The sequence below is a fragment of the Engraulis encrasicolus genome, chromosome 16 (genome assembly GCF_034702125.1).
Source record: "Engraulis encrasicolus isolate BLACKSEA-1 chromosome 16, IST_EnEncr_1.0, whole genome shotgun sequence".
Taxonomy (NCBI): domain Eukaryota; kingdom Metazoa; phylum Chordata; class Actinopteri; order Clupeiformes; family Engraulidae; genus Engraulis; species Engraulis encrasicolus.
This window is the reverse complement of record NC_085872.1, coordinates 2270389-2296683: the sequence shown is the minus strand read 5'-3', so window position 1 is coordinate 2296683 and position 26295 is coordinate 2270389. Positions and strand designations below refer to the sequence as shown.

Here is a 26295-nt window from a genome sequence, read left to right as displayed (position 1 = left end):
GAGAAAACAACGGCGCCGGAATCATGAATATCGTCTGCGCAATTACTTACGGAGAATACGCAGGCTGATGGACATGGCCCTTCACACGCATTCAAAATCAACATTCAAATGAACAAATGGTCAACATTGTGAAACTAAAACAATAACCTTATGAGGAGCGGGCAGCAACCCAACTGAATGATCAACTCATGGCTCTTAATGTTTGCATTTCATCTTTTAAAATGAATGGGTCTGTTGGCCCTGGTTTTGGGTATTTTGCTGGCCCAAGGAAAGAGCCAATGACCTGCTAGATAGGCCTATGTCTAAGAATCTTTGGGAGCAACATAACTCAAAGTTGGTAAAATGGCAACATTTAAAGAATAGTTTTTGCCCAACGTTGGAAAACAATTATTTTACATGTGTTATTTGACACACATAGTTGTTATGCAACCTGCAAACAACTGGATTAATTATGAAAAGCTATTAGGCCTAAATGTAGGTTATGTTTAATACTTGGCCCTATTTTAGTAATGCTTAACAAATCAACAAAGAGTAAAGAAATGACTAGTGTGCTATTTATTACATTATACACTAGATGTCATACCCAGGTGAGCCAGGTGGGCCAAAAGACTCCGTTCTGACAACGCCCCTGAATGCTGACAGTTTTTTTTTTTTAGAGAAGGGCAATGCTTCAGCCACTCAGCTTGCCAATCAAGCTGTGGATGGAGGACCACCAGATCAATACCCTGACATGGTCAGCCCAAACTCCAGGCCCAAACCCCATTGAAAACCTCTGGAATGTGATCAAGAGGGAGCTGGATGGTCACAAGCCATCAACCCAAGCTCAGCAACTTGAATTCTTGCACCAGGCCTGGAATAAAGTCACCCAAGAACAATGTGAAGGAGAAATGGAACGCATGAAAGCTGTGACTACAAAGCGGCTTATTCCACCAAATATTGTTTTCTGAATTCTTCCTATGTTAATACTCTGTTGTTTGAAAGTTAATATCATCTTTTTTTCTTTGCCTTTTTTGATATTTGAAAACATTGCATCTCATGTGTTATTTTGACCATTTTGAGATTTTCTGCAAAATAAATGATCTAAATGACAATATTTTATTTCGAAATTCGGAGGAAATGTTGTCGTAGTTCATAGACTCAAATAACAATGTTTGTTTTACTCAAACACATACCTATCCATAGCAAAATAAAACAAAACTGAACATTTCGAAGTGGTCTCTCAATATTTTGCCGCGGCTGTATATTAATTGTCTTTATGGCTCTATCCATAGACATCATATAGTGTTCTGATGTTTATGGCTCTGTGACTCTGTGGCTCTATCCACCAAAAAGGTTCCTGACCCCTGACCTCGGCCTTTGCCTACCACTCCCTACCACACGGTGGCGCAGCTCATAAACCACTTTCTTCTTCTCTCCTTGTCGCACCAGCACCACGAGTAAATAAAACAACACAGCCTGTCATGGCTGAACCCAGTTGTACGTGGAAGTGTTGTGATGCAGAAAAAGAAGATGGTATTGTTGTCTGTAAGTTGAAATGTCTTCAATTTTCGACAAATTTCCTTAGTGTTGATGTGCCCATCTACGTTATACTTTTAGATGACAGAACATGTGATAAAATCGCTGTGTGTGTATCCACGTGGTTGGGGACTACGCATCAATACAGCGGGTGTATAGGCATTAAAAGTTATATTGTGTCGAAGTCATGTGGGTAAAGCATGTTGTCTCCGTTTCTGTCTTGTCAACAGTACAGTTCTCCAATGGTCACGTAAAAACTACAGACAACCTGGACTTCAAATACTACAAGAATGTCCTTGCTAGTAACCCAAGAAAAAGGAACCGGCGTGTCCTGGTACGTTTTCCAACGTTTTCAAGTCTATCCATCGGGTCGGCTACATTAGTCTAGTCACCAGAGGGGGGTCACGCGCACCCCCTGTACTTGTTGTCGAAACCTATTTTTTTAGACTCCTCCATATGTCTAATTTACAATAAGAGATGTTAGCATTGCTGCAAATTGTCCCATGGGTGTTTTTCAGGGCTCATCTTGGAAACTGTGCAATAGCGATTTATACAATTCTGACATTTGACTATTCACATAATAGACCAGGAGCCCAGGGGGGTCAGCCTAGTTGGGAAGGTTACCAATTTTTATGGGTACTATGATGTCTGGTATGGTCCCCAGATAGAGGAACAGCACGTCTGCCGGGTTCCCTCTGGTGGGTGTGGCCAGGGGGGCTGTAAAACTGGCACCCCAAAAATGGGCTAGATCAGTTGGTGAGGTTACCTCTTGGAACCTGTTGTAAATTGTTCATCATAGTCCCCTGATAGAGAAATGACCACTGCCAGACATTTTTAGTGGTGGGTTACCCCCGGCAGACGCCCCCGTATGATGACACCCCCAAAAATGGGCTAGATCAGTTGGTGAGGTTACCACTTGGAACCTGTTGTAAATTGTTTGAGATGGTCCCCTGATTGAGGAATGGCCACTGCCAGACGTTTTTGATGGTGGGCGGGGCTTGCCAGACATCATTAATTGGGGGGTGAAAAATGGGCTAGATCAGCTGGTGAGGTTACCTCTTGAAACCTATCATGAATTGTTCATCATGCTCCCCTAATAGAGAAATGACCACTGGCAGACATTTTCAGTGGTGGGGGACCCCCGCCAGACGCCCCAATATGATGACACCCCCCAATATAGGCAAGGTCATTCACATAAGGTTTGAACCAGACATGGTACAAAAGACAAACAACACACCACTTTTTTTTAGATAATTCCAACGTGGGGAATTGATTGGAAGGGTCAACATGTTCATAGAAACTTGTTGTGGGTACTTTTCAGGACAAAAATGACTTTAATTTAACAAATATTACAAATCCGGGCAGGAACCAGTTTGTAGGCTTTCAAAATCAATGCAAATATGACATGTTTCTGACTTAAAAGTGCATTGTGTACAATGGTGGCCAGAATATTTCATTAATATTTACAAAATAATAAACCAATATGTATCATTATGAACAAAGTACAGTACGTTTTGCTGCTTAAATGTCTCTTTCAAAATGGCAGACAATGGAGAACAATGGAAAGTGCAATTTTCCTAGTCATAATGAATACTTTAATGATAAATCATAATGAATACTAGAATTTGATGTTGGTAAGTATTCATAAAAAAGGTAACATTTTGAATGGGCGGTATGAATTCTGGGAAATAAGCAACTAAAAATATTACTCTGGTGCACCTTTAAGTAATGCATGGAGAAATTACGCTGACATTGAAGGCCTGTGAATTGTACTAAGAAACAGCAATGTGAAATTCCCACTTTCCAGCAGTTCTGAAGATTTAGAATCAAAATACTCGACATTGGCATACACAGGACTGACATTAACAGACAGACATTGAAGTGGAAGACAGGGCTTGTAACAGTATATAAGTATTGAGAAATAATTAAGTGAACAAATAAAAAACAACTGAACATTTGACACTGACAAAGAAATCCTCCCTATCCTGTTAAATTACTACCAACCATAATGCATCATGAATGAAGGGCATGTCAGACATCCAATAATAAATTCATTCACCCACCCAGGACCTCTTCTTGTTCATATAGCAAACAGTGCAAAGGCATCAAGAAAGTTGTTTTAGTGGGGGTCATCTGTGTTCTAGGGCCAATCCCATTTCTACACTGCTGTTGTATTCCGCTGCTGGATTGCAAACTCTCCTATGGCCTCATCCATGTCCCTTGATGTACTGGCATGTCTCCTAGCATCCCCTCCATGCTGTGGACTGTGGTAGGGGACACAGCAAACCTACTTGCACAGAGCACATTATGAGACGACTTGAATGAGTGGCACTAGCTGAGCACAATGTTCATGATGGATGGGAGGAGAAATACTTGCAAGGATTGGGATTGGCCCTAGAACACAGATGACCCCCACTAAAACAACTTTCTTGATGCTTTTTTTACATGTTTGCACAGATAGACACACACCTATAGCCTACCTATGGAATTGGTGTGCACAGTGACTGCATTTTTACCTGCAGTATTCACAAGGACTGGCTGGGCCCTGTAACATACAACACACCATTATTATGCCCCCACATGAACATGCTCTATGGGGTTAAGAACAGAACCAAATCTTAACCTTGAAGGACAACACACATCTTTTAAAAGTTACCCAACCTGTGGGGTTTTGTTAAAGTACACCAGGATAAGACGTTAACAAACTTAATATTAAACAAAGTCCAAATCATAATGCCTAAATACAAAAACCCTGACTGGTGCGGCAGCAGCCACAGGTCCAAATAGAGCACCTATGAAGAACCGTCAGTTCCTTCAGCTTTTAAAGGCAGCTTGATTGCAGAGTGAGGTGCCATCAATTAAGCCACTCCTTAACACCTAATGGAGGTCAATTTGATAAGCTGGAGAACAAGGCAAAACAGGACATGCATGCAGTCTTCTTAACACCATACATGTCTTCTTGTTGCTGCTGCCCCCAAGGAAAAGACTGTGTGCACGCACTCGCACACACACAAACATACATGGAACTGCACTATACGCATAAATGGTGTGACTTTTGTCATGTGCATTACACCCCTTTTGGTTGAAAACATTGAGGGGGAAGCCAATGCAAGTCAATTGACCTGTAGACTAGCGTTGTTCATGCTCAACATGCCGAAAATGTGTTGTGTTGCCGGCTATTCAAATATATAATATATATATATATATATATATATATATATATATATATATATATAAATAATAGGCCTATAGCCAAATAGCCGTGGCTGAAGCATGGACTGTGTTCATTTAGGCTAGGCGATGTAGCATGTAAGTTAATGAGACATTCAATTTGTTTTCCCCCAATAAGGGGCTTAACACACATTCACGAGCAAAGTACCCAGATGGCCGTTCATACGTATGTGACTACAATACTCACAACAACTGCCTGGGCACCTGCAATATGCAACACACTCTGCTGCTTCCAAATGTTGTGACTTGATAACTGGAACAACAAGTATTTCTTAGTACTTGTATACTGTTACTGGTCCTGTCTTGCGCTTTAATGTCTGTCTGTTGGTCCTCCTGTATATGCCTATGTTAAAGGGGCATGCCACTAATTTGGGGCTTAATACAGTTAAAATCGTTTGCCAGGGTTTATAAAGGTGGTAAAGTGTCTTATTTTTCATGTTAGGCGTAGTCTTGCTTTAAGACAAGTTAAAAGAGGGAGTATATCGCTAAGCTAGTGAGAGTCAATGGATCACAGTAGCATGTGTGATCCATTGAGTCTCACCAGCTTAGATACTTACTCGCTCCTTAAAACAAGACAACACCTAACATGAAAAATAAGGCACTTTACCACCTTTATAAACCCAGGGCAACGATTTTAACCGTATTCAGCCCCAAAATAGTGGCATACCCCTTTTAAGTATTTTGCTTCTAAATCTTCAGAACTGCTGTATAGTGGTGCAGTAGTGCATAGTTGTGCAATTTCTTGGTATAATTCACAGGCCTTCAATGTCAGCATAATTGGTCCCTGAATTGGTCCCATTCACAAATATTAGCCTACCTTTTATGAATGTTTACCACCACCATCAAATTCTAAGCATTCATTATGATTGGGGAAATAACACTTTTCATACATGTAAAGGGGGATCTCCTCAACATCTTAAGCTGCAAAACCTATTGTACTTTGGTCATAATAGTGAATATTAATTAAATATTCTGGCCACCATCCTACAAAATGCACTTTTAAGTCAGAAACACGTCATCTTTCCATTGATTTTGAAAGCCTACAAACTGGTTCCTGCCCGGATTTGTAATATTTGTTAAAGAAAAGTCATTTTTGTCCTAAAAAGTACCCACAACAAGTTTCTATGAACATGTTGACCCTTCCAATCAATTCCCCAATTGGAATTTTGTAAAAAAAAAGTGGTGTGTCGTTTGTCTTTTGTACCATGTCTGGTTCAAACCTTATGTGAATGACCTTGCCTATATTGGGGGGTGTCATCATATTGGGGCGTCTGGCGGGGGTCCCCCACCACTGAAAATGTCTGCCAGTGGTCATTTCTCTATTAGGTGAGCATGATGAACAATTCATGATAGGTTTCAAGAGGTAACCTCACCAGCTGATCTAGCCCATTTTTTACCCCCCAATTAATGATGTCTGGCAAGCCCCGCCCACCATCAAAAACGTCTGGCAGTGGCCATTCCTCAATCAGGGGACCATCTCAAACAATTTACAACAGGTTCCAAGTGGTAACCTCACCAACTGATCTAGCCCATTTTTGGGGGTGTCATCATACGGGGGCGTCTGCCGGGGGTAACCCACCACTAAAAATGTCTGGCAGTGGTCATTTCTCTATCAGGGGACTATGATGAACAATTTACAACAGGTTCCAAGTGGTAACCTCACCAACTGATCTAGCCCATTTTTGGGGTGCCAGTTTTACAGCCCCCCTGGCCACACCCACCAGAGGGAACCCGGCAGACGTGCTGTTCCTCTATCTGGGGACCATACCAGACATCATAGTACCCATTAAAATTGGTAACCTTCCTAACTAGGCTGACCCCCCTGGGCTCCTGGTCTATAACTTTTGAACCAGACATGGTACAAAGACAAATGAGACCACTTTTCCATATAATTCTAGCATGGGGAATTGATTGGAAGGGTCAATAGGTTCATAAAAACATGTTTAGACTACTTTCTAGGAGAAAAATGACTAAAATGTATCAAATATTCTAGAAATTCTGACAGGAACTAGTGTGTAGATTTTCAAAAATGGTGTAAAGATGACATTCATTGCAAGTATTTATGACTAGAAACATTCTTTAACTTCTTTGACTACCATACATGCTGTCATTAACATTAAAACATCCCTGCCACCTTTTAAGGCTATGCTTAGTCATGGTTGATGCGAAAAGCATAATATTAGCAATCGGATGCATTGATGACTTGACCCTTCCAAAGCATTCAAAAACAGATTTTTCAGTGGTTTACAATAGTATCAGAAGTACTTAGAACATAATAAATGTTTACCCAGTTTTTGGTGACAAGAAAGGCCTCAATTTCAAGATGGCCGCCACCAGGCCCACAAAATGAGCATTTTCTGAAAATTACCATACAATGACCAGGAATAGTGATGTTTGATATGTATTGTGATAATATAATATTCTTAATACCATGCTTACTTGATGGGTAAGTAATTGTGAATACATTTTGATATTGAGGAAGTCCATTAGCTACATAAAATAATCTTATTGAATTTAATTCTAAGATCGAAATTGGTGAAAAAAACTGCCATGTGTAGGCTCAGAATCTTGTGTAGCCAATACAGATAATAATATCAATATAGGTGTTTTACCCCATGTTTCTGACTTGATCAGTTCATGTTCATGATGACTTGACCCTTCCAATTTGTATAAACAAAAGGACATCAAAATTATATATTCAACATCTGCACCGTGTGCTGTTCATAAAAGATGTTGCAGGTAGCATAACATTCTCCATGTTCTCTCCAGACTTTGTCATGTCTGTCACATGTCTTCAGTGTGAACCTGCTCTCATATGAAGAGCACAGGGAACCAATAGTGAATGTGCCAGTCTTTATGTTATCTGGTATGCAAATCGCTCCCTACAGTACTGCTTTGTAGGAATAGGCCCCACTTGTGGACACCAGACCCTCATACCCTCCTAATGAAATCATCCTCATCATCCTGAACCTCTCTGGAGGTTTTGAGACAGTTTCTAAAACCATCCTCTTGGAATGGCTCTCTGAGTTCACTGGATTAAGGATACCCTGGATTGATGCTCATCTTGGATTTATCACTATCAATTCAGTCCCACATCAAAATAGTCACCAAATATGCTTTTTACCATCTCAGAAACATCTCCAGACTCACTCTCAAACTCTAACACACACACACACACACACACACACACACACACACACACACACACACACACACACACACACACACACACACACACACACTGCAAAGCAACCTTGGGTGTTTTGAAAGTCACTAAATAAATACTGTAGAATTGTTATTGCTCCTGAGCATTTGAGCATTTGACATTAGTGGCCTAAATAGCTGATTCTTGCAGGGCTCCGGCAATCCCACTGCCAGGTTGTAAGCCGTCCTATGGCCTCCTCCATGTCCCTTGGTGTACTGACATGTCTCCTGACATATCTTGCATGTTCTGGACATTGTGCTGAAGGACACACCCAACTGTCTTGCCACAGCACACATAGATGATTGGATATGTAGCACTAGCTGAGCAAATGTTCATGATGGGTGGTGAAGCACTTACCCATTCACAGGTACAAATGGCATTAATGGGCTTCATCAGTGACAAAGGGTTGGTGTCCCAGTAGAGAACCTCGCTCATGCACCTCTCCAGGGATTTTCTGTAGTTCACTCTCTCTCTATACCAGTAACAAACCCAGTGATTGGTGAAGAGTGTGAAGGGTGTTGGGCGTGCCCTGGGTATTGGGTTGTTGTGTCTGTACCACATTTACAATGTCAACCTCTTTCCTGATTCTCATCACCCCATGACGAGGATATCCACCAGAGCTGTGTCATCTGCAAACTTCCAAATAGGATTGGTGCTAAAGGTTGTTTTGCACTGATGAGTGAGCACACAACCTTGGGCCCTGTGCTGAGAGTCATGATGAATGAGGTTTGTGGAATTTGGTGCTTGCCTAAAGAAGTATTGAAGCAAGTTACTGTTGATACCCAGATTGTACAGTCTGTAGATGAGGTACTGGTGCTGAATGCTGAATTGCCATCCATGACCAGCATCCTCATATGTCAAGAGCATTCTCTCATATTAGTTTTTTTGTACATATGGATTAGGGCTGGAAGGACGGGAGAGATCACCTCCTCTGTGGGATATTTGGCTGAGTATACAATGTGAACAAGAAGAGACTAGATGGATGGATTTGTTTTTAGATGTGCAACATTACTAGCCCTTCAAAGCATTTCATGATGCATGCGTCAGGATAGGAATGATTTCTTTGGCACAACTTTGATGGTGGTCGCTTTAAAACATGATGGGATCATGGCTTGTTGGTAAAGAGAGTGTTTAGCAACTCTGCTCTGTCTTTGAGCACACAACATTGGCCATTGTCTGGACCAGTTGGTTTTCATGGGTTGATTATGGCAGACACAGAGTCTGACACAGACACAGTGTTTCTCACTGATGCCTGGAGAGAATGGTGGTCAAATCTAAAGCTTTCATTTTAATATTAAATCAGAGTGCATCCTAGGGGGTATACTAATTAGCTGGTTTAGTAGGTTAGAGGTATATCATCTGGAGCCTGGACCCCTGATGTTCTTTACTAAAGGATAACAATAGGCATATCTATTAGCAGGTTTACCACTCATTGTTGGTTAACAGAGTCTGGTTTATCATTTAACCATGTTCTCAGTATACCCCCTGGCTTAATGTTACTATAGATACTCAGAGTTCGGAGTATTTGTTGTGTCTTTTATTATGCTTGTGATGGAGTGACCATCACTAGGGTTTTGGGTGTGTTCTGACTAACATGCCAACGAGCCTGGCTCTTTGGTGTAGCGGTCAGAGCCTCAGTTTACTACTCTGGAAGGTCTGGGTTTGAGTCCCCGGCTGGACAACTCAACTCCCCTTCGCTACAAATGGTGTCAGAAGTGGGATGGCTACCATGAGGCCATTTGAAGCATACCCATTATTTGTGAGCTGTAATTGCACGTGAGGGACCCCCAGGATTGGTGACCCCGGTGTGAGGAACCCCAGTGATGGGTGAAGCATTGATGATGGGGCACACTGGTTGGGAGAAGCATGATGGGCAGTTGCGTGAGGGACACCATGAGTGTGTGAAGCGCACGGGTGCGCTTCCAGAAGGGGAAGGCAGTGTGATGGAGTGACCATCACTAGGGTTGTGGGTGTGTTCTGACTGACATGCCAATGAGCCTGGCTCTTTGGTGTAGCGGTCAAAGCCCCAGTTTACTACCCCAGAAGGTCTGGGTTCAAGTCCCGGCTGGGCAACTCTACTCCCCTTTGCTACAATGCTATTGCTACAGGTGTTTGGGCATGTTGTGTTACCATGGAAATTGGGGTGGCTTCTTCTGGTAAATTACAGCAATGTGCAGGAGCTGGCTGGTGTGTTGCATGTTTTAAAGCAATAAAGGGTGAATTTGTTTGCGAGAAATGATATGCATTGCACTGCCAACACCACTTCAAGGAGTTAGGAAATACCAAATGAAAGTATTCTGATTCTAAATCTTCAGAATTGCTGGAAAGTGGGAATTTTACATTGTTGTTAGCGGTATACAGTAATGCAATTACTCAGAACATGAACTGATCAAGTCAGAAACATGGAGTAAAACACCTATATTTTTTCACCAATTTCGATCTTAGAATTAAATTCAATAAGATTATTTTATGTAGCTAATGGACTTCCTCAATATCAAAATGTATTCATAATTACTTACCCATCAAGTAAGCATGGTATTAAGAATATTATATTATCACAATACATATCAAACATCACTATTCCTGGTCATTGTATGGTAATTTTCAGAAAATGCTCATTTTGTGGGCCTGGTGGCGGCCATCTTGAAATTGAGGTCTTTCTTGTCACCAAAAACTGGGTAAACATGTATTATGTTCTAAGTACTTCTGATACTATTGTAAACCACTGAAAAATCTGTTTTTGAATGCTTTGGAAGGGTCAAGTCATCAATGCATCCGATTGCTAATATTATGCTTTTCGCATCAACCATGACTAAGCATAGCCTTAAAAGGTGGCAGGGATGTTTTAATGTTAATGACAGCATGTATGGTAGTCACCTCGAGTCAAAGAATGTTTCTAGTCATAAATACTTGCAATGAATGTCATCTTTACACCATTTTTGAAAATCTACACACTAGTTCCTGTCAGAATTTCTAGAATATTTGATACATTTTAGTCATTTTTCTCCTAGAAAGTAGTCTAAACATGTTTTTATGAACCTATTGACCCTTCCAATCAATTCCCCATGCTAGAATTATATGGAAAAGTGGTCTCATTTGTCTTTGTACCATGTCTGGTTCAAAAGTTATGTGAATAGTCAAATGTCAGAATTGTATAAATCGCTATTGCACAGTTTCCAAGATGAGCCCTGAAAAACACCCATGGGACAATTTGCAGCAATGCTAACATCTCTTATTGTAAATTAGACATATGGAGGAGTCTAAAAAAATAGGTTTCGACAACAAGTACAGGGGGTGCGCGTGACCCCCCTCTGGTGACTAGACTACATAGGTCGATGACATAAATGCCATACTTTTGATAGATCGTTCTAATTCCCACTGTGAAATGCGTTGTCTCCCCCTCACTTCCAGGTGGCGGAGTCAGAGAGGCTCTCATATGTTGGACAGAATTTCGGCACAGGATCCTTACGATGCAACAACTTGTGCAAGTACGAAGCAGCCATTAACTCATTCTACTACAGTATTTACTGAAAGACAAATGTATCTGTTCCAATCACCCATTTGTTTCCCCCATGCAGGTACTATGTAGGAGTTCTAGATAAGACAACCATGGAGATGGAAGTACATAATACCCAACTGTTCAACATGCAGCCTCTCATTCCAGGTGTGGGTGGTTGTGAAATGTCAAATTGAATAAAAAGTGCAACTTTAAGTGTTTCACATCAAAATACTCACATTTTTTTCTTTGTGACAGGAGAATCTAAGCCAGTTGATGACACGGACTCCCCCAAATCTTACAGGCAGAAGGTGGGTAATTATATACTCACTGTATATTAGAACATACGGTATGGATGACTACACATCTTGGTACAATGGTGCAACCTTAAACTGTTTTTTTCCCCAAAAAACATTTTTTCAGGTCGATTCCTTAATCGAGGCATTTGGAACAAACAAACAAAAGCGTGCTTTGAGCTCCCGTCGTAACAACCAGGTGGCTGATGATTCCCTGCAGAAAGCTGTGGCTCAGGCAGCCAGCAACATCATTGATCAGAAGGGCTTAAAAGGTTAGTAACATATTTTGACCTGCTTAAAACTTGAGTAAAGGGGTAAGGTAGCTCCCTGGACTATTAAGCCTAGAGCAAGACTGGCTTGCCGTGATGCAGTGCCTTGTAAAAGTATTCATACCACTTGAGCTTGTTCAACATTTTGCCATGCAACACCTACCGACATTTATATTTATGTGAAACATAAACACGAAGTAATACACAATCGTGAAGTGGAACTTGTTTAATAAGTCAGGTGTGCTGAAATTAAATGTGCACGTTCTGTGGGAATGTTGTCCATCAGTTTCGCTATTAGGCGTAATTTTCACACCACAGCGGGGAAGCGGGGCGGGACGTAAATGATTTTTACCGGCGGAGACGAAAATACATGGAAACAGATCTGTCCTTCCACACCCAACACGTGGCAGTCGGGCGGTAGCGGCGCGGGAGACGGCTCCACTCCGCACTGCATTTGGAAAATAGAACTTGAGCGGATTTTGAATGGCAGCGGCTGGCGGTGTCAGGTTTAAATGAATGGCAAAGTAGCGAACAGGCTTTCCCTGTGAGGTGGATTTTGAACAGTACTGTCCGGGCACACAGTGTGAAAGGCACAGTAGAACACACCTGCTGAAACTAAGCAGAAAGACCTTAGTCGTCTCGCTGCTGTTCCGCCACACTTGTGTGAACCTGGCCTAAGACTGAATTTTTACCGTATTCTTCCTCGCAAATCAACTTTGGCATAGATGGGTTAGATGTTGACCTTTATTGAAAAGCAATTATCACATCTCTCTTAAGATTCTCAAAAGGATGTGAATTTGGACATCTACGCTCCTGCGTCTCGAAATATTCTGAAAATATTACTAGGTGTTACTAAAGAGAAAGGATTGGAATCTCGTTTTAAGTGAAGTGGTATCCTTTCCAAGTAACACAGTTTTATAAAGGGAGGGGGGAGTGTCCATTTTTTTCTTGTACAAGCATGCAAAATATAAGCCCTTAATGTTGCTCTATGGCCTTGGGAACTTTTCAGAAAAACAGTGGCTGGACAAAATAACCCAAAAATGACACACACACACACACACAGTGCAGGAAGAACATACATGAGTTGACGCATGCTTTCTCTGACACATTCACTCATTTCATCTGACTAGAGTACTTTATCTCCCCATGTCTTCTGTGTCTGGCTAACTGTAAATGAGATGTCAATCTTCTAATGGCCGGACTTGTGTTGTGTGCAAATGATAGTTGTTGTACAGTTTTGATGTAGTTTCCCACTCGGTGGTAATTTTAACCTGAACCTGTCTGGTGTGTTCTTTGGAGATCATGATGCTGTATTCTCTCCAATGGTCTTTTTAACAGACTTAGGAGACCAACACAGAACTGGTGTGTTTTTATTGAAATTTGACTACACACAGGTCAAGTCTGTTCTGTCAGTAGGTCAACATGTCATTCCGCTGTCAAGTAACTAGTTGCATTGAGAGAATAGGGGGCTAATTACTTTTGCACACCCATTTTTTCAGGGGTTTTTTTTGTATAACATTAAAATCAAATAAATATCTTTCCACTTCATGAATGTGTGCTACTTTGTGTTCGTCTTTCACATTAAACTACGATTAAATATACATTTATATCTTTGGGTGTAGCATGGCAAAATGTTTAACAACCTCAAGGGGTATGAACTTTTGTGAAGACACTGAATGTGCATTTGGTACCTTTAGTCGTCCTTTGTGATGTGCTGTAGGCCCACCTGAATAATGATTTCTCTTCTTGTTTGTCAGTGCTTCAACAGGAGGTGGTCGATTCAGAGGGCCTAACTGATACAGGGTTGTACCTTCCTGCGTGCAACCCAGAGGCAGACTCAGAAGAGGATGTATATCCATTCAATGAGTGTATCCTTTTCCAAGCTTGTCACAGACAGTGCCAATTTCACAGGACTCCAACAGTTCTGTAAACTACATTTACCACAAATGTATTTTAACACTTTAACCACTTACCCATGACTACCCACTAGTTAATGTGTAATTCATGTCATTGGTTTTTAGATGTATTTATATGTCTTGGTGTGGGTGTGCTTAATTATATAAAAAATATATGGTCTTTTATTGTCATCATGTCCCTTAACTGTGGTCAGTGATATCTGATGCAGAATATGCAGCGCTTGAGTCCGTTGGAAAGAAAATGGCTGAGTTGACCTCAGAGGAAATCGTTAAGATGAGAGAGCAAGGCTGGTATGTATGAAGACCTTGATAGTCCTTTCTTAAAGGTGCACTGCGTAGGATGGAGGTATTGCTACTGTGCTGTGCTTGAAAAACAGTTGTATAATGTAGAAGTACTCTTACAGATGTAATGAACACTAGTTGTATGATATTACATGGTATAAACTATGTAATGCCATATCACTAGTGATGTAATTACATCTGTAAGAGTACTTCTACTTCTATTCTATACAACTCTGATTGAAACTGTGTTGCCTATTGCCAAATTTGATCTTTTCATGAATATTTAGTATAATATTTAGTAGTATGGCAAAAAATGTCAAAGTGGACATTCAAAATGGCGGACATGGAGAAGAGTCACATTTTCATGTATGGGCAGTGCAGTTTACCCAGTCATAACTACTACTTAGAATTTGAGGGAATAGTAAGTATTTGTGAAAAGGGAACGTTTGTGAATGGGCTGCATAAATGCTAAAAAGAAACTGCTAAAAAAATATTACACAGTGCATAATTTAAATGCCCATCATAATTGTACATACATTATATAACACTTTAAAGTGATACAGAATTGTATTCGATTTTTTTAGATGTTGCTTAGTGTACTTGCACTAGTGCTGAAATTAATAATGCTTACTTATATTTAAGTACCATCCAACCATATTTGTCAGTCTATATGTGTGTATAGACCATTACATAAATGTATCGAATAGGAATATGAAGACTCATTCTCATGCTTTTGAGTACATTTATAGCCTGATACGTGATATGTAGATGATGTCCACTATACATATGTGGATTTCTGCAAAGCAATCAGTGTTTTATTTGCAAGTATTGCCATGTATGAGTGTGCTCGTCTCTGTTTTGCAGTTCCCAGACAGTGATGAAACATTTGGAATCACTGCCAGCCAATCCTGAGGCCCGTGACAGACAGGCAAGATGTCTGTGGTATCTCTCTCTACTGATCAAACTGGGACATCAGAAAGTCATCTCTCGTAAATGTATGTTTACAGAAAAGCTTTTTTATTTTATTTTCAGTTCTAAAAAATTGCTTCCTCCATTGTGCGTGACTTCTATGTTCATGTTTCAGTTGGCTCTGAGGATGACTGCCCGAAGATCATCTTCAATAAAGTATTGAAGACCTTTACTGTGGAAAGTTTCAACCATGGAAGGTATTGTTAGTTTGATCACATTTTAACCATAATTAACACCCTTTTAAGTATATATATTTGATCTTCTCATCTCTTGTATATTTTCGTGCTCTTTTATTTAGGGTGAAAAACGTATTGGCTTCCTCCATGCGGGTAAAACTGGCCTCATACTGCCTAGCTTTGCTTCTGCACATAAATCATCAGACAGCCAATCTCACACTGCTGCATCAGGACCTGGGACTGCATGAAAACAGGTGAGCACCATCTCTCTCTCTCTCTCTCTCTCTCTCTCTCTCTCTCTCTCTCTCTCTCTCTCTCTCTCTCTCTCTCTCTCTCTCTCTCTCTCTCCATTTGCAACCATATGCTTAAGACATTTCTATGTGATTTTCCATTCTTCTAGGATGGTTGAAGTGGCAAAGTCAATGGGGCTAAAACTGGGTAAAATGCCATCAGACGATGCAGAAGAACAAAGGATTGCAACCCTACAACTTCCTCTTGTGAAATACGAACGTTTCACTCAGACTAAGAAACGCAAAAAACTCAGATAATTGCTGGATTCTGTGGTCAGGTTTCATTGTAAGGGAAGATGTCCACATTATTTTGTGATCAATGGTTATTCCAATCTAAGATTCATGTACTTGATTTTCATTTCATGGTGAACGTCTGGTTTATTAGTTCATATAGAAATCTGAAGCTTAAATGTAGACTTTTCACTTAGTTGAGAGATAGGCTTATGAATGGAATGAGCTGTTTACAACTTGGACGAATGCGTTATAATAAATCTTTGGTATCACATGGAATTGTGTGCTCACTTTTCTTATATGAAGAAACGGTGACTTGTGCAACCAAACTGCATATGTATCAGATTTAATGAAACAAAAATAGGCACATTTGTTTACAGGGTTTGTGGGTTCTTGTGGACCAGAGGTAAACACATTGATCAGTGCCGCTGTAGATACCACATGGGTACTTTTCATAGACACAACTAGCAGGCCGTCTTCACAGTTTTCAATAGTCTGATGTAGAATGGGTGAATGGACACTTTCCGTTGATCAATGGGACATTGTGGAACACCAATACTTGTGCGAGTTCCCATCCTTTGGCTCCCTGGCTCTGTGTGTTTTAGGAGTAGCCCAGTCATTTGCTGCCATGGCACGGACTGCTAGCAGCGTTTTGGAAATTCAACCTGCATGTTGAGTGCCAATGGTACTGCAACCTCCCGTTGCACACCCTTACTGGTCACTCCACTATAACCTCAGCAAGGCAGCAACTATGAACTTGTTTGTGCTTTCATCGTCTCTGTCCAAATGTCTCTTAAATATCCCAGGTGCGGGTTGGCACACCATACAGATGCCTAATGCTGTAATGCTGCAAACGTACAACAGGCTTCCTGATGCAGGGGACACATTCATTTTCGAACACTAATTTTCAGCTGATAGTCCACAATGTCTAGGCCTGTTTGGCCTACTATTCACAGCTTTATCAAAAAAAGGCAAAATCCCACAAAATGTTACAAAAAATAGAGTATGCTCGGTTAAGTTCAATCAGTGAGCCCACCAGCATAGCTGCGGTGTGTAGTGTTAACATTTTGACCTGTTCTCAAAGAACTGTGCAGAAGATACTTCCTTTGTTGTGGCAGCCACTCTCCACTGACGCGGTTATTCTTGTCGTAACTGCGATGGCAAGGTTTGTAGAATGGGCATTGGCGTTGGAGCCAGAGTGGTCGTTTCCATGGGGACGAGGAGGGGGGTTCTCCAGGGCCCAGTGGGGGTCAGGGCAGTTGGATCTGATGAAGAATTAGTAGATGATGTACTATTATATGTATGAAAGCAGCTCAAATTGCTCATGTAAACTAGTACATCTTATATGTCACTGCAAAAGGTTCACTTAACTAGACACTTACTTTTGTATGGCAGGGCTGAGCAAGGTGTTGTTGAGCAGCACACACTCCAAGTTCTGTGTGTCTACCTGAATCTGGGGGGTGGGGCTGGAGAGATGATGACCCTGAAAGATCAGGTTGTCCTGAACCAAGCCTCGTACCTGTTCCTCAATACAAATACCACTGCCCAGGCCAGCCTGTACCCGGTTCCTTAACACCTACAATGCACATACACACCTCAGCAACTAAAAGGCATGGGTAATTCTTGAAATGAAAAAGAAATATCATTATTGACTATGTGAGTGTCAGTCCATACATTTGTGTTCCGTCTTTTACCTTCACATCTGCATTGTCAGTGGCCCGGATACCACTACAGCGGTTTCCCACAACATCATTCTCTACAATCAGCCCATCTCCACAGTAACTGATACCATGACCTCCGTTGTCATAGACACCGTTCCCACGCAGCTCAACACGGCATTCCTTTGCCACGGTAACTCCAGCATGGGCATTCCCACGGATGCAGTTGGCAACTAGGCGGGTGAGTTGTGTGCTTTGCAGCACAGCGACACCTACTCCTCTGTTGTCGCCCACCATGTTCCCCACAATGTTGACACTCTCACAGGTCTTCACATAGACTCCTTCCGCTACACAGACACAGATAAGGATCAGAATAAGCACAAACACCTTTTCCCCATTTCAGTGAAGCTTCTCTATAATAATAAAAGAATGATCCGTAACCTCCATTGTGGCTCATGCAGTTGCTCTCGATCAGTGCAACGCTGATTGGCCGCCGAGCAGAGACACGCTCATCCTCACTGTCAAGGTCATTCTCCCACACTGACAACTCTCCTTCTTCATTCAAATTTTCTCCTCCAACTCCTCCTCTGTCTCCATCTCGGTCTGCCCCTCGTTCTCCTGCCTCTCTCCCGACGCCAGGTTCTGGGTCCTTCCGGCAAAACAGAGCCATTCCATACATGCGATTGTGGGTAATGTAGTTCCCCAGTAGCTGAGGCAAGCTGGAGGACATAACCCACACACCACAACCATTGTTACCTGTGGTTGGGAAAGACATGGATTGCTGCGTCAGTGAAGCGGTAGTCATCTTACCATCTTGCAGCATGTCATTGGCTACATATCCAGGACTCAGGACAATTGAGTTATTTGTCATGCCATTTGCATGAAATAATAATAATAATAATTAGGAATTAATGACTACAGGGGAAAAAAATGTTTTTACTTGAAATGCTTACCGTATATGTGGTTTCCCTCAATAAGGCCCCTGCCTCTTTCGCCCACCACTACTCCATCAGAGTATCCATGACAGATGAAGTTATTTCTAAGGATTGGATCTCCCCCACGTCGGATATCTGCACCTCCCCACTGATTTTCCCGGATCACATTGTCTTTATTCAGCAAGCCAAAAAAGGAAATAGAAATTGGTCAAGTTGGGTTGAAGGGACACAAATACACAATTCCTAACTTTAAAAAGCAAGTCACAATACCAGTTATCAGGCCTCTGCCATTTTCATTCACTGCAATGCCTGCAGCCTGCCCTTGGAAGATATGGTTTCCACTGTGCCACAAATATAAATTACATTATTATTGCCACCAGGACATACACACCACACACTAAACATGTCCTTATTTTTAACTGTAATAAACATCATATCCTTAAATCCCACCGTACCTGACCACAGGATTCCCATTGAACAGTATGTACACACCAGCCTCCTTGTTGCCATAGATTTGGTTACTACGAATCGAGCCTTTACCGTTTCCCAGGACAACAATCCCAGAACGCAGACCACTGTGTATTCTGTTGCACTAGGGGGGAAAAAGGGACATCAGAGGGAGACACAGTGGACAGAGGTAAACAGAATAACAATAACCATAGCATACTTCCAACATCAGAATTTCAGTCACAACTATTCCTCTGGCCTTTCAAGTACTTTATGTTTCTACTCACCAAGTGTATGTCATACGAGAGCTATTTACAGCTCCATGGTGAGAATGTACTTTTTTTAGAAGATAATAAGCTTTCTGTGAGGAAACTACCTCTCTGCACATCTGCCTAATACTCCAGGCAGATGCAGTATTGTAAATCATGCTCTATGGAAATACATTACTAACTGTGACATGAGGCACTACTTTAAAAGGTGCACTGTGTAAGATGTGGTCAGAATAGGTATTGCAGCTATGCTTCTCATTATATCCCCGAAACGCGGAGCGTCGGGGATGTAATGGTTTTGCGTGCGCCGCCGCCGCGTCCGCCGCGTCCGCCGCCGCCGCGTCCGCCGCCGCGTAAGGTCTTTCGTGTTAACGCGATAACTTTTGAACGGATGTTTGAATTTGTCCCAGATTTTTTGGGTGAATGCTCCAGGACAGGTTCATGAACTGATTCGAGTTTGGAGGTCAACACTTTCAAAATGGCTGAATTCAAGATGGCCGAATTTTTGTTTGGTCCATAACTTCTGACCGGGTGGATGGATTTGTCCCAGATTTGGTGTGTGAATGCTCTAGGGTAGGTTCATGAACTGATTCGAGTTGGGAGGTCAACACTTTCAAGATGGCTGAATTCAAGATGGCCGAATTTTTGTTTGGTCCATAACTTCTGACCTGGTGGATGGATTTGTCCCAGATTTGGTGTGTGAATGCTCTAGGGTAGGTTCATGAACTGATTCGAGTTTGGAGGTCAACACTTTCAAGATGGCTGAATTCAAGATGGCCGAATTATTGTTTGGCCCATAACTACTGACCGGTTGGATGGATTTGTCCCAGATTTTGTGTGTGAATGCTCTAGGGTAGGTTCATGAACTGATTCGAGTTTGGAAGACAACACTTTCAAAATGGCGGAATTTTCATTTGGCCCATAACTTCTGACTGGGTGGATTGATTTGCCCGGTAACACCTTATTTTAATGGTTCACCATTTCAGTGAATCTACCATATTAGGTACAGTGTAATAACCAATGTAACAATATTTAATACCATTTAATACTAGTGTAATACCAGTGTAACAATATGCAATATCAGGTACAGTGTAGTAACGAGTGTAACAGTATGCAATACCATGTAATATAGTGTAATACCAGTGTAACAATATGCAATACCATGTAATACCACTTACGCACAAACACATGATGTAAGTAAAAAAAATTACATTGTATTAAATATTGTTACACTGGTTATTACACTGTACCTAATGTGGTATATCCACTGAACCATTAAAACAGTATTACTATTTGCCCCATTTTTTGCTTCATTTTCACAATAGTCGTTTGGTTTTAAGCCTATGCGCGTCATGTCACGTCTGTATATACGTTTACGAAATGGTGGACGGGAGTGGTAGGAATGATGGGGGACTGGAAGCGTCGCGTTTCGGGGATATACCTTAAGCAGTCGAAGGCGGCTGCACAGGCAGTCTAGTTGAAATTGTGCTGCCTATTGCCAAATTGGCATCTTGATCTTTTCATGAATATTTACTGAGTAATAAACTAGTATTTATTAGTATATTGTAAGTTTTGCAGCTAAAATGTTCTATTTTTGTAAATTCAAAGTGGTGGACCATGGAGAAGATCCCCCTTGCCATGTATGAAAAGTGCAATTTTTGTCATATTGAATACTTAGAAGTTGATGTAGTAACATTTGTGAATGGGCATCATGGATTCTGGAAATTAACATCATCACACAGTGCACCTTTAAGGATTCAGAGGTAAATTAACTTACTAAACTCATTACAGGCAGTAGGATATTCATTATAACTTTGCTGTACAATTGTACATAACGTATACCAGAATGATGGGGTTGGCTCCTTTGCGGATGTCAAGGCCAGCTTCAGAATTTGAATGGATGTTGTTTTCGGCAATGAGCCCTTGGGCAGAGAGACGAAGAAACACCCCGGAGGCCCTGCACTCACTCACCTCATTGCCCAACATTACCATCTAAGGAGGGCAGACAAGGATAATGGTTAAAAATGCCTCAGAGGAGAGAGAACAGAACAGGGGCATTAACACAGTGTGACTGCACGGTCTAATTAATTATGCATTGACATCTGAGCAGATTGCCTGTCCATTGGCGGTGCATGGCAACGCTGTGTGGTTTGTGGTGCTTGTTCATTAGTTATCATAGCCAAACTACATACCTTGGCATTCTGGATGCAGCGGACAGCATAGTGCAGGCGTGTGAAGACATTCGCTTCAAGACGGGCATGAGCGTGGTTGCACATATGTACCCCACCTTTGCCGTCCCGAAGAAGACAGTGGCGTAGCACACAGCCATGCACTGTAGCAACCAACATCTGGGCATCAGCATCTGTCTGCAGCTCCTCGACCAGTGAGTGCAGCATTGGTTCTCGGGTCTCGCTCACGTCCTCATATTCCCACAGATGAGCAAGCCCATGGGCTTCATAAGAGAGGGTGTAAGTTGGATCAGACCTCTTTGTTGGTCCACCCTCTTTATCATCCTTCTTCAAGTCACCTTCAGTCCAACCATCCTCCAACTCTGTCTCTCCCTGACTCTGAAATGCTCCCTTTCCCCCTTTCACCCCTCCTACTTTTTCTGTCTCTTCACTGATCCACGTCTCCATGGAAGCAGGCCCTACAGAGGGCAAGGCTGTGGACGGAGTGTTCGCAGTGCCCTCTTTGAACAAGTTTGTTGTGATTACCATGGAGTTTGTTGGCATGGTTTTAACAAGCGCAGCCAGATGTTTGCAGGCCCAGTTACGTTCAGTGACTGGAGGACCTTCCACAGTCACAGAGGCCGTGTCACTGCCACTAAACTCACAGCTGTCCATCAGACTCAGAGCCACACCCAGGAAATGGGCAGAGGCTCCCTGAGCAAATGAGCAGAATCGTGCCTGACATGTGCCTGGTCCCCGGACTTGCATCTGGGCACCTTCAAAGTTACAGTTATCCAATTGGACATGACCTGCTGATATCTACACATGCAGACACACACACACACACCACACACACACACATGTGGAGGAGATACAAGCATTTATTTACTATTATTTACTATTTTTGTGTTGTCATTTAGGAATTACTCCAAGAAAAGCATAAAGTGAAGTGGTAAAATGACTCATTTGCTATCGGTCAGTTACAAGATTTTGGTGTCAGAAATAATTTGCTCCCATGAGATACTCTTATCAAGCTGCCGACCTGGCATAAAAAGTATGTTTTTTGTCTGTCCTAGCAGTGTTAAAGAGCTACTTGAAACTGAGTGGGACACCTGCTGACAACCACACAGTGCCAACAATGTTTCACACTAAGGTAAAGGATATCACAAGCACCTGAACCAAATTTCTCCTTCTGAAATGTTTAAGGGCCAAATAAACAAGTCGGAACATTTTTCATACCCCATGTATCTACTTTTTGTGGGGGAAAAATAGTTCACTATGGCCAGGAGTATACAGTAATCATGCCACTTTGATGGATTAATGTTTCATTCCAAAATGGTAGGAACTTGCCAATATGGCCTTGGCTGCTTCCCACCTTAAAGTCTTCCAGCCAGCAGGTCGAACAAACTACAAACATGGAGGTCCAAAAATACCTACACACCTGTCAAATATGTGAGCTAGCTAAACAAAGAGAATTTCAGTGTGATGAAGTCAGCATACTTCAATGCGGCCCCAACTCTCAACTTAAACATTCAATAGCAGTTCCAATGCCTATTCAGCTAATAGGTCAGAAACAGAATATCTCCCACAAGTTTGGAAAGCGCCATTAGTCACATATTAGCAATGTATGGTACCAATGCATTAAATCATGTAGGTAGATGACACATAATGCGTAATTGTAATACCTCACCTTGTAAACAACAGGGGAGAACCAAGCAGGCATAAGCACTAAATTGCAGAGTCGGGTAGTGGGACACTGTTGATCAAAGCTAACCAACAGTGCCACATCACCTAGCTTGCCCACACCTACAATCTCCACCGGCACCTTGAGAGACACCTCAGCCTGCTCCTCGTAGAGACCAGGTTGGAGTGCTACTCGATCGTATGGTCCTGCCACTACCAGAGCTCCTCTTAGGGTCTCAAAGTCACAGCCAGGACCAGTGCCGACCCTCCACACCCGCCTGTCTTTGCGCCTGCGGAATAAGGTGAGACACGCAGAAGACTGGAGTTCTGGAACATTCTGTGCCCATGTACGGCTAGCAAGTGAGTGCTGCCGCAACGCTTCTCTCCAGGAGGGTGGTTCCAGGTTGGGATGACGAGGCCAGTTGGGGTGACGGCATTCAAGACAACCCAAGCAAAGCTGACGCCAGCGGGTAGCATCCAGGCTGAGAACCAGCTCACGCCATGCCCGGCACACCTGGCAACACCTGCCCAGGTCGGGCAGGGGCAGGTAGGCCAAGATGAGCCGCCACAGCTCCATCGGCAGCGCCCCCATATCCATATTAGTCCTAGAACACAACAAATGGAGGTATAGTCTTACAATACATCACTAAAGAAACGAATTAGTCTGTTAAATGAGTCAAAGCCACAGTACCTAAGGGCCCTTGGGGTCAGTTTAAATCCCAGTGGATCAGATGATAAGGTAATTCCATGACATTCAGTTGGATGTGCACATCTGTTCACATAACAGAAGATCATGCATTGATTGAAGAATTATTTGCAGCACTATTCTTCGTAAATTGATCATTGTAAAATCAAAGGAACATGACAAAACTAAAATGTGTACTTTCAATGATATTTACAAAGCAGGTAGCATAACGTTTTGATTGGCATGGCAAGATCAGGGCTTATCTGGATCCAACCACATTCTACATGGGTATACTACTGATTGCAGAGACAAGTAAAATAAATATGTGATTGTGTAAAGAACAACATTCCAGCCAGGGTGTGATTTGGAGTAGGTGCAAGCAATAAAACAAAACGACGTCAAAGAAATCACCTTTCTCCCTTTTCTGCATTTTGAATCCTGGAGCCGCTCGGGGGGAAACGGTATCACAAATTCGTCAACGTTTTGGAGGTCGCTCAACCCTTTCCTGCCAAAGACGAAATTCAGCAACCAGCACAATGTTATCGATAAAACAACCCTCAAAATCATGAATGTAGTCCATGTAGTGACACTAGGCTTACTCGGAAACATTTGGATACATTTCAGAGAAACCACGACCCTTATCCTACGGCTAACCCTTCTCTGCCCAATTTATTTTCCTCCGAAATGTATCTGAACATGCCTTCGAGTTTTAGGATAACCCCAAATGAGTAATTCTAGGAATCCTAATCAGCATCCTTCGCCGCACTTCAGAAAACAAAACAACATTCATGGAACTTCATATGCATCATGCTCGCTAGATTGTTGTCTCTGACCAATTGCAAGCTACTACACATACATGTCTCATAAGAAACCAAATTTGCGCAATTCAAACATGTTACCGTTTACGCGTTTGGACGATCAGCATCGTTGACGCATTATCTCTTCCATGTGAAGTTGCGAACAGTGTTCAGGAACAGCACAACAACCCACGGGAAGTCGGATGTTTTTCAGTGGCCTTTTCCTCCGGTGTAAGAACGAGCGAGGAGGCAGGCTAGTAGGGAAGGTGGTATTCGGAACGAGGAGTACGTCAGGAAAATGCGCTGCCCATCAGGAACGTGAACACTCGGATGCGATTCCACGTTGCGCTCCCCCTTATCTCATATTTTCCTTATATATGGGCTCAGTATCTTTAGAAAAGGCTTTAACTTGCCATGGTAGACAAGTCACGTTGGATCTATGGCCTATGCATCCAACCAGCGATTTTGGAGAAAGGCAAAACGTCGGATGTCGCTCTGTTGCGCTCTGAGATGTTGATCAGTGGTAAAAATAACGCTAACCAACCAATCATCTTAGCAACGGTTAGGCTACATCCAAGCGTCTCTCTGGCTATAGGCCTACCTACCCATCCGAAAATTGTCACTGTGCAATAATAAAGGCACACACATGCAAACGATACTTTTTTGTGAATCTAACACGCAGCGTTGGAAGACAGTCTCCCTGGAAATGACGGTAACAAGGGGCAACTCTGGAAATTCTTGATCTAGGCGTCCCCCAGCGGTTTTCTGTGGCTGAAACATGTCTTAAACTCTTGAGACATGGTCCCTGAAGTGTGTGTTATCAGAATGGCAATGCCTTAAGCATCGTGTAAGACAGTTGTTCCAGCAGTATTCAATGAATAGCCTAATAATGTTTCACTGGTAAACTATATTGGTGCGCAGGGAAGACGGGTGGTGGTGTTGTTGGTGGTGGGGACAGTTGTCCCAGGCCCAGGAACAGAGGGGGTCCAGAATTGGGGCCGCATTACATTGTATTTAGAGAGGGAGCCATTCAGATGGTTTTGTCCCGGGCCTGGTCAAAGCTGTCAGCGGCCCTGTCGGTGCGCATTAGAGACTCAACATTTAAATGTCAAGTCTCAGGATGGGTGGATGATTGATAAAAGCATTAAAATGTTTTGTAATGTAAGGTAGGCCTAATGTTTTTGTTGTTGTTGTTTTTAAAGGCCATGCCATGCCATACAAATTTAAGGGGAGATTAAATGTTGAGTGTGTAACCTAATTTTGTTAGTTTGCTTCCAAAATGGTTGCAGCCCATTCACAAATTAGGGCAACTTTGATTACAGGGAAAACTTTGGTTGTGGGCACAAAAGTGCTGAGTGCACTCAAATTGTTTGAAATTCTGTGATTTGTTGTTGTCTGAACATACAGCTGTGTCAATCTTTGCCTGTGTCAGTCTCTGTGTCCCAGACTGCCACTCACTGTTTGTGTGTCTGGATGTTATAATAAAATTATATGTTAAGCCATTGAAGTATAGCCATATATGACTCTCTATGCTTCTTATGTGATGTCTTTTCAACAGAGTTAGCATGTAGTGGTCTTGTTCTAAATGTTAAGCATGTGAAACTACCCACACAGCCTATATCAAAGGGCAAGGTCACGAGAAAATGACAAAACTTTCACGAGGAATGCAGGTAACTCCACTTGTGAATCTGTTCCTGATTGTCTACACTTTAAACAGAAAAGACTGACCAAGAGGCAGACCACACCAATAAAACTTCACAAGGACTGTAATAGCTAA

General features: G+C 42.2%; 2 protein-coding genes across 3 annotated transcripts; one reads left to right on the top strand and one right to left on the bottom strand.

Moving 5' to 3' along the window:
- Positions 1-1406: 1406 nt before the first annotated feature.
- On the top strand, positions 1407-16150 carry polr1e (RNA polymerase I subunit E). The gene is made up of 12 exons (XM_063218249.1): positions 1407-1524; positions 1746-1849; positions 11363-11439; positions 11530-11615; positions 11706-11758; positions 11871-12015; positions 13770-13880; positions 14123-14219; positions 15075-15205; positions 15295-15376; positions 15478-15609; positions 15756-16150. The coding sequence occupies exons 1-12, from the start codon at positions 1461-1463 to the stop codon at positions 15901-15903; spliced, it is 1230 nt and encodes a 409-aa protein (XP_063074319.1). The 5' UTR covers positions 1407-1460; the 3' UTR covers positions 15904-16150.
- fbxo10 (F-box protein 10) lies at positions 15998-25681 on the bottom strand. Of its 2 annotated transcripts, XM_063218247.1 has the most exons (13): positions 24621-25681; positions 24133-24226; positions 23728-23808; positions 23044-23641; positions 21378-22172; positions 21028-21177; positions 18925-19061; positions 18740-18810; positions 18488-18640; positions 17976-18290; positions 17571-17881; positions 17259-17452; positions 15998-17141 (listed from the first exon to the last, which is right to left on the bottom strand). In XM_063218247.1, the coding sequence occupies exons 4-13, from the start codon at positions 23632-23634 to the stop codon at positions 16955-16957; spliced, it is 2904 nt and encodes a 967-aa protein (XP_063074317.1). In that variant the 5' UTR covers positions 23635-23641; positions 23728-23808; positions 24133-24226; positions 24621-25681; the 3' UTR covers positions 15998-16954. The 2 variants fall into 2 exon arrangements, with proteins under 2 accessions (XP_063074317.1, XP_063074318.1); XM_063218248.1 differs by lacking the exon at positions 23728-23808.
- Between the last annotated feature and the right edge of the window lie 614 nt (positions 25682-26295).

Coding starts and splice junctions, on each gene's coding strand:
- polr1e (XM_063218249.1), top strand. CDS start 1,461: ATGGCTGAACCCAGTTGTACGTGGAAGTGTTGTGATGCAGAAAAAGAA. Junction 15,206..15,294: donor GAAAGTCATCTCTCGTAAAT/GTATGTTTACAG, acceptor TTCATGTTTCAG/TTGGCTCTGAGGATGACTGC. Junction 15,610..15,755: donor CTGGGACTGCATGAAAACAG/GTGAGCACCATC, acceptor CCATTCTTCTAG/GATGGTTGAAGTGGCAAAGT.
- fbxo10 (XM_063218247.1), bottom strand. CDS start 23,634: ATGGATATGGGGGCGCTGCCGATGGAGCTGTGGCGGCTCATCTTGGCC. Junction 18,641..18,739: donor TGGCAGAGGCCTGATAACTG/GTATTGTGACTT, acceptor TGCTGAATAAAG/ACAATGTGATCCGGGAAAAT. Junction 17,882..17,975: donor CTGCATGAGCCACAATGGAG/GTTACGGATCAT, acceptor GTGTCTGTGTAG/CGGAAGGAGTCTATGTGAAG.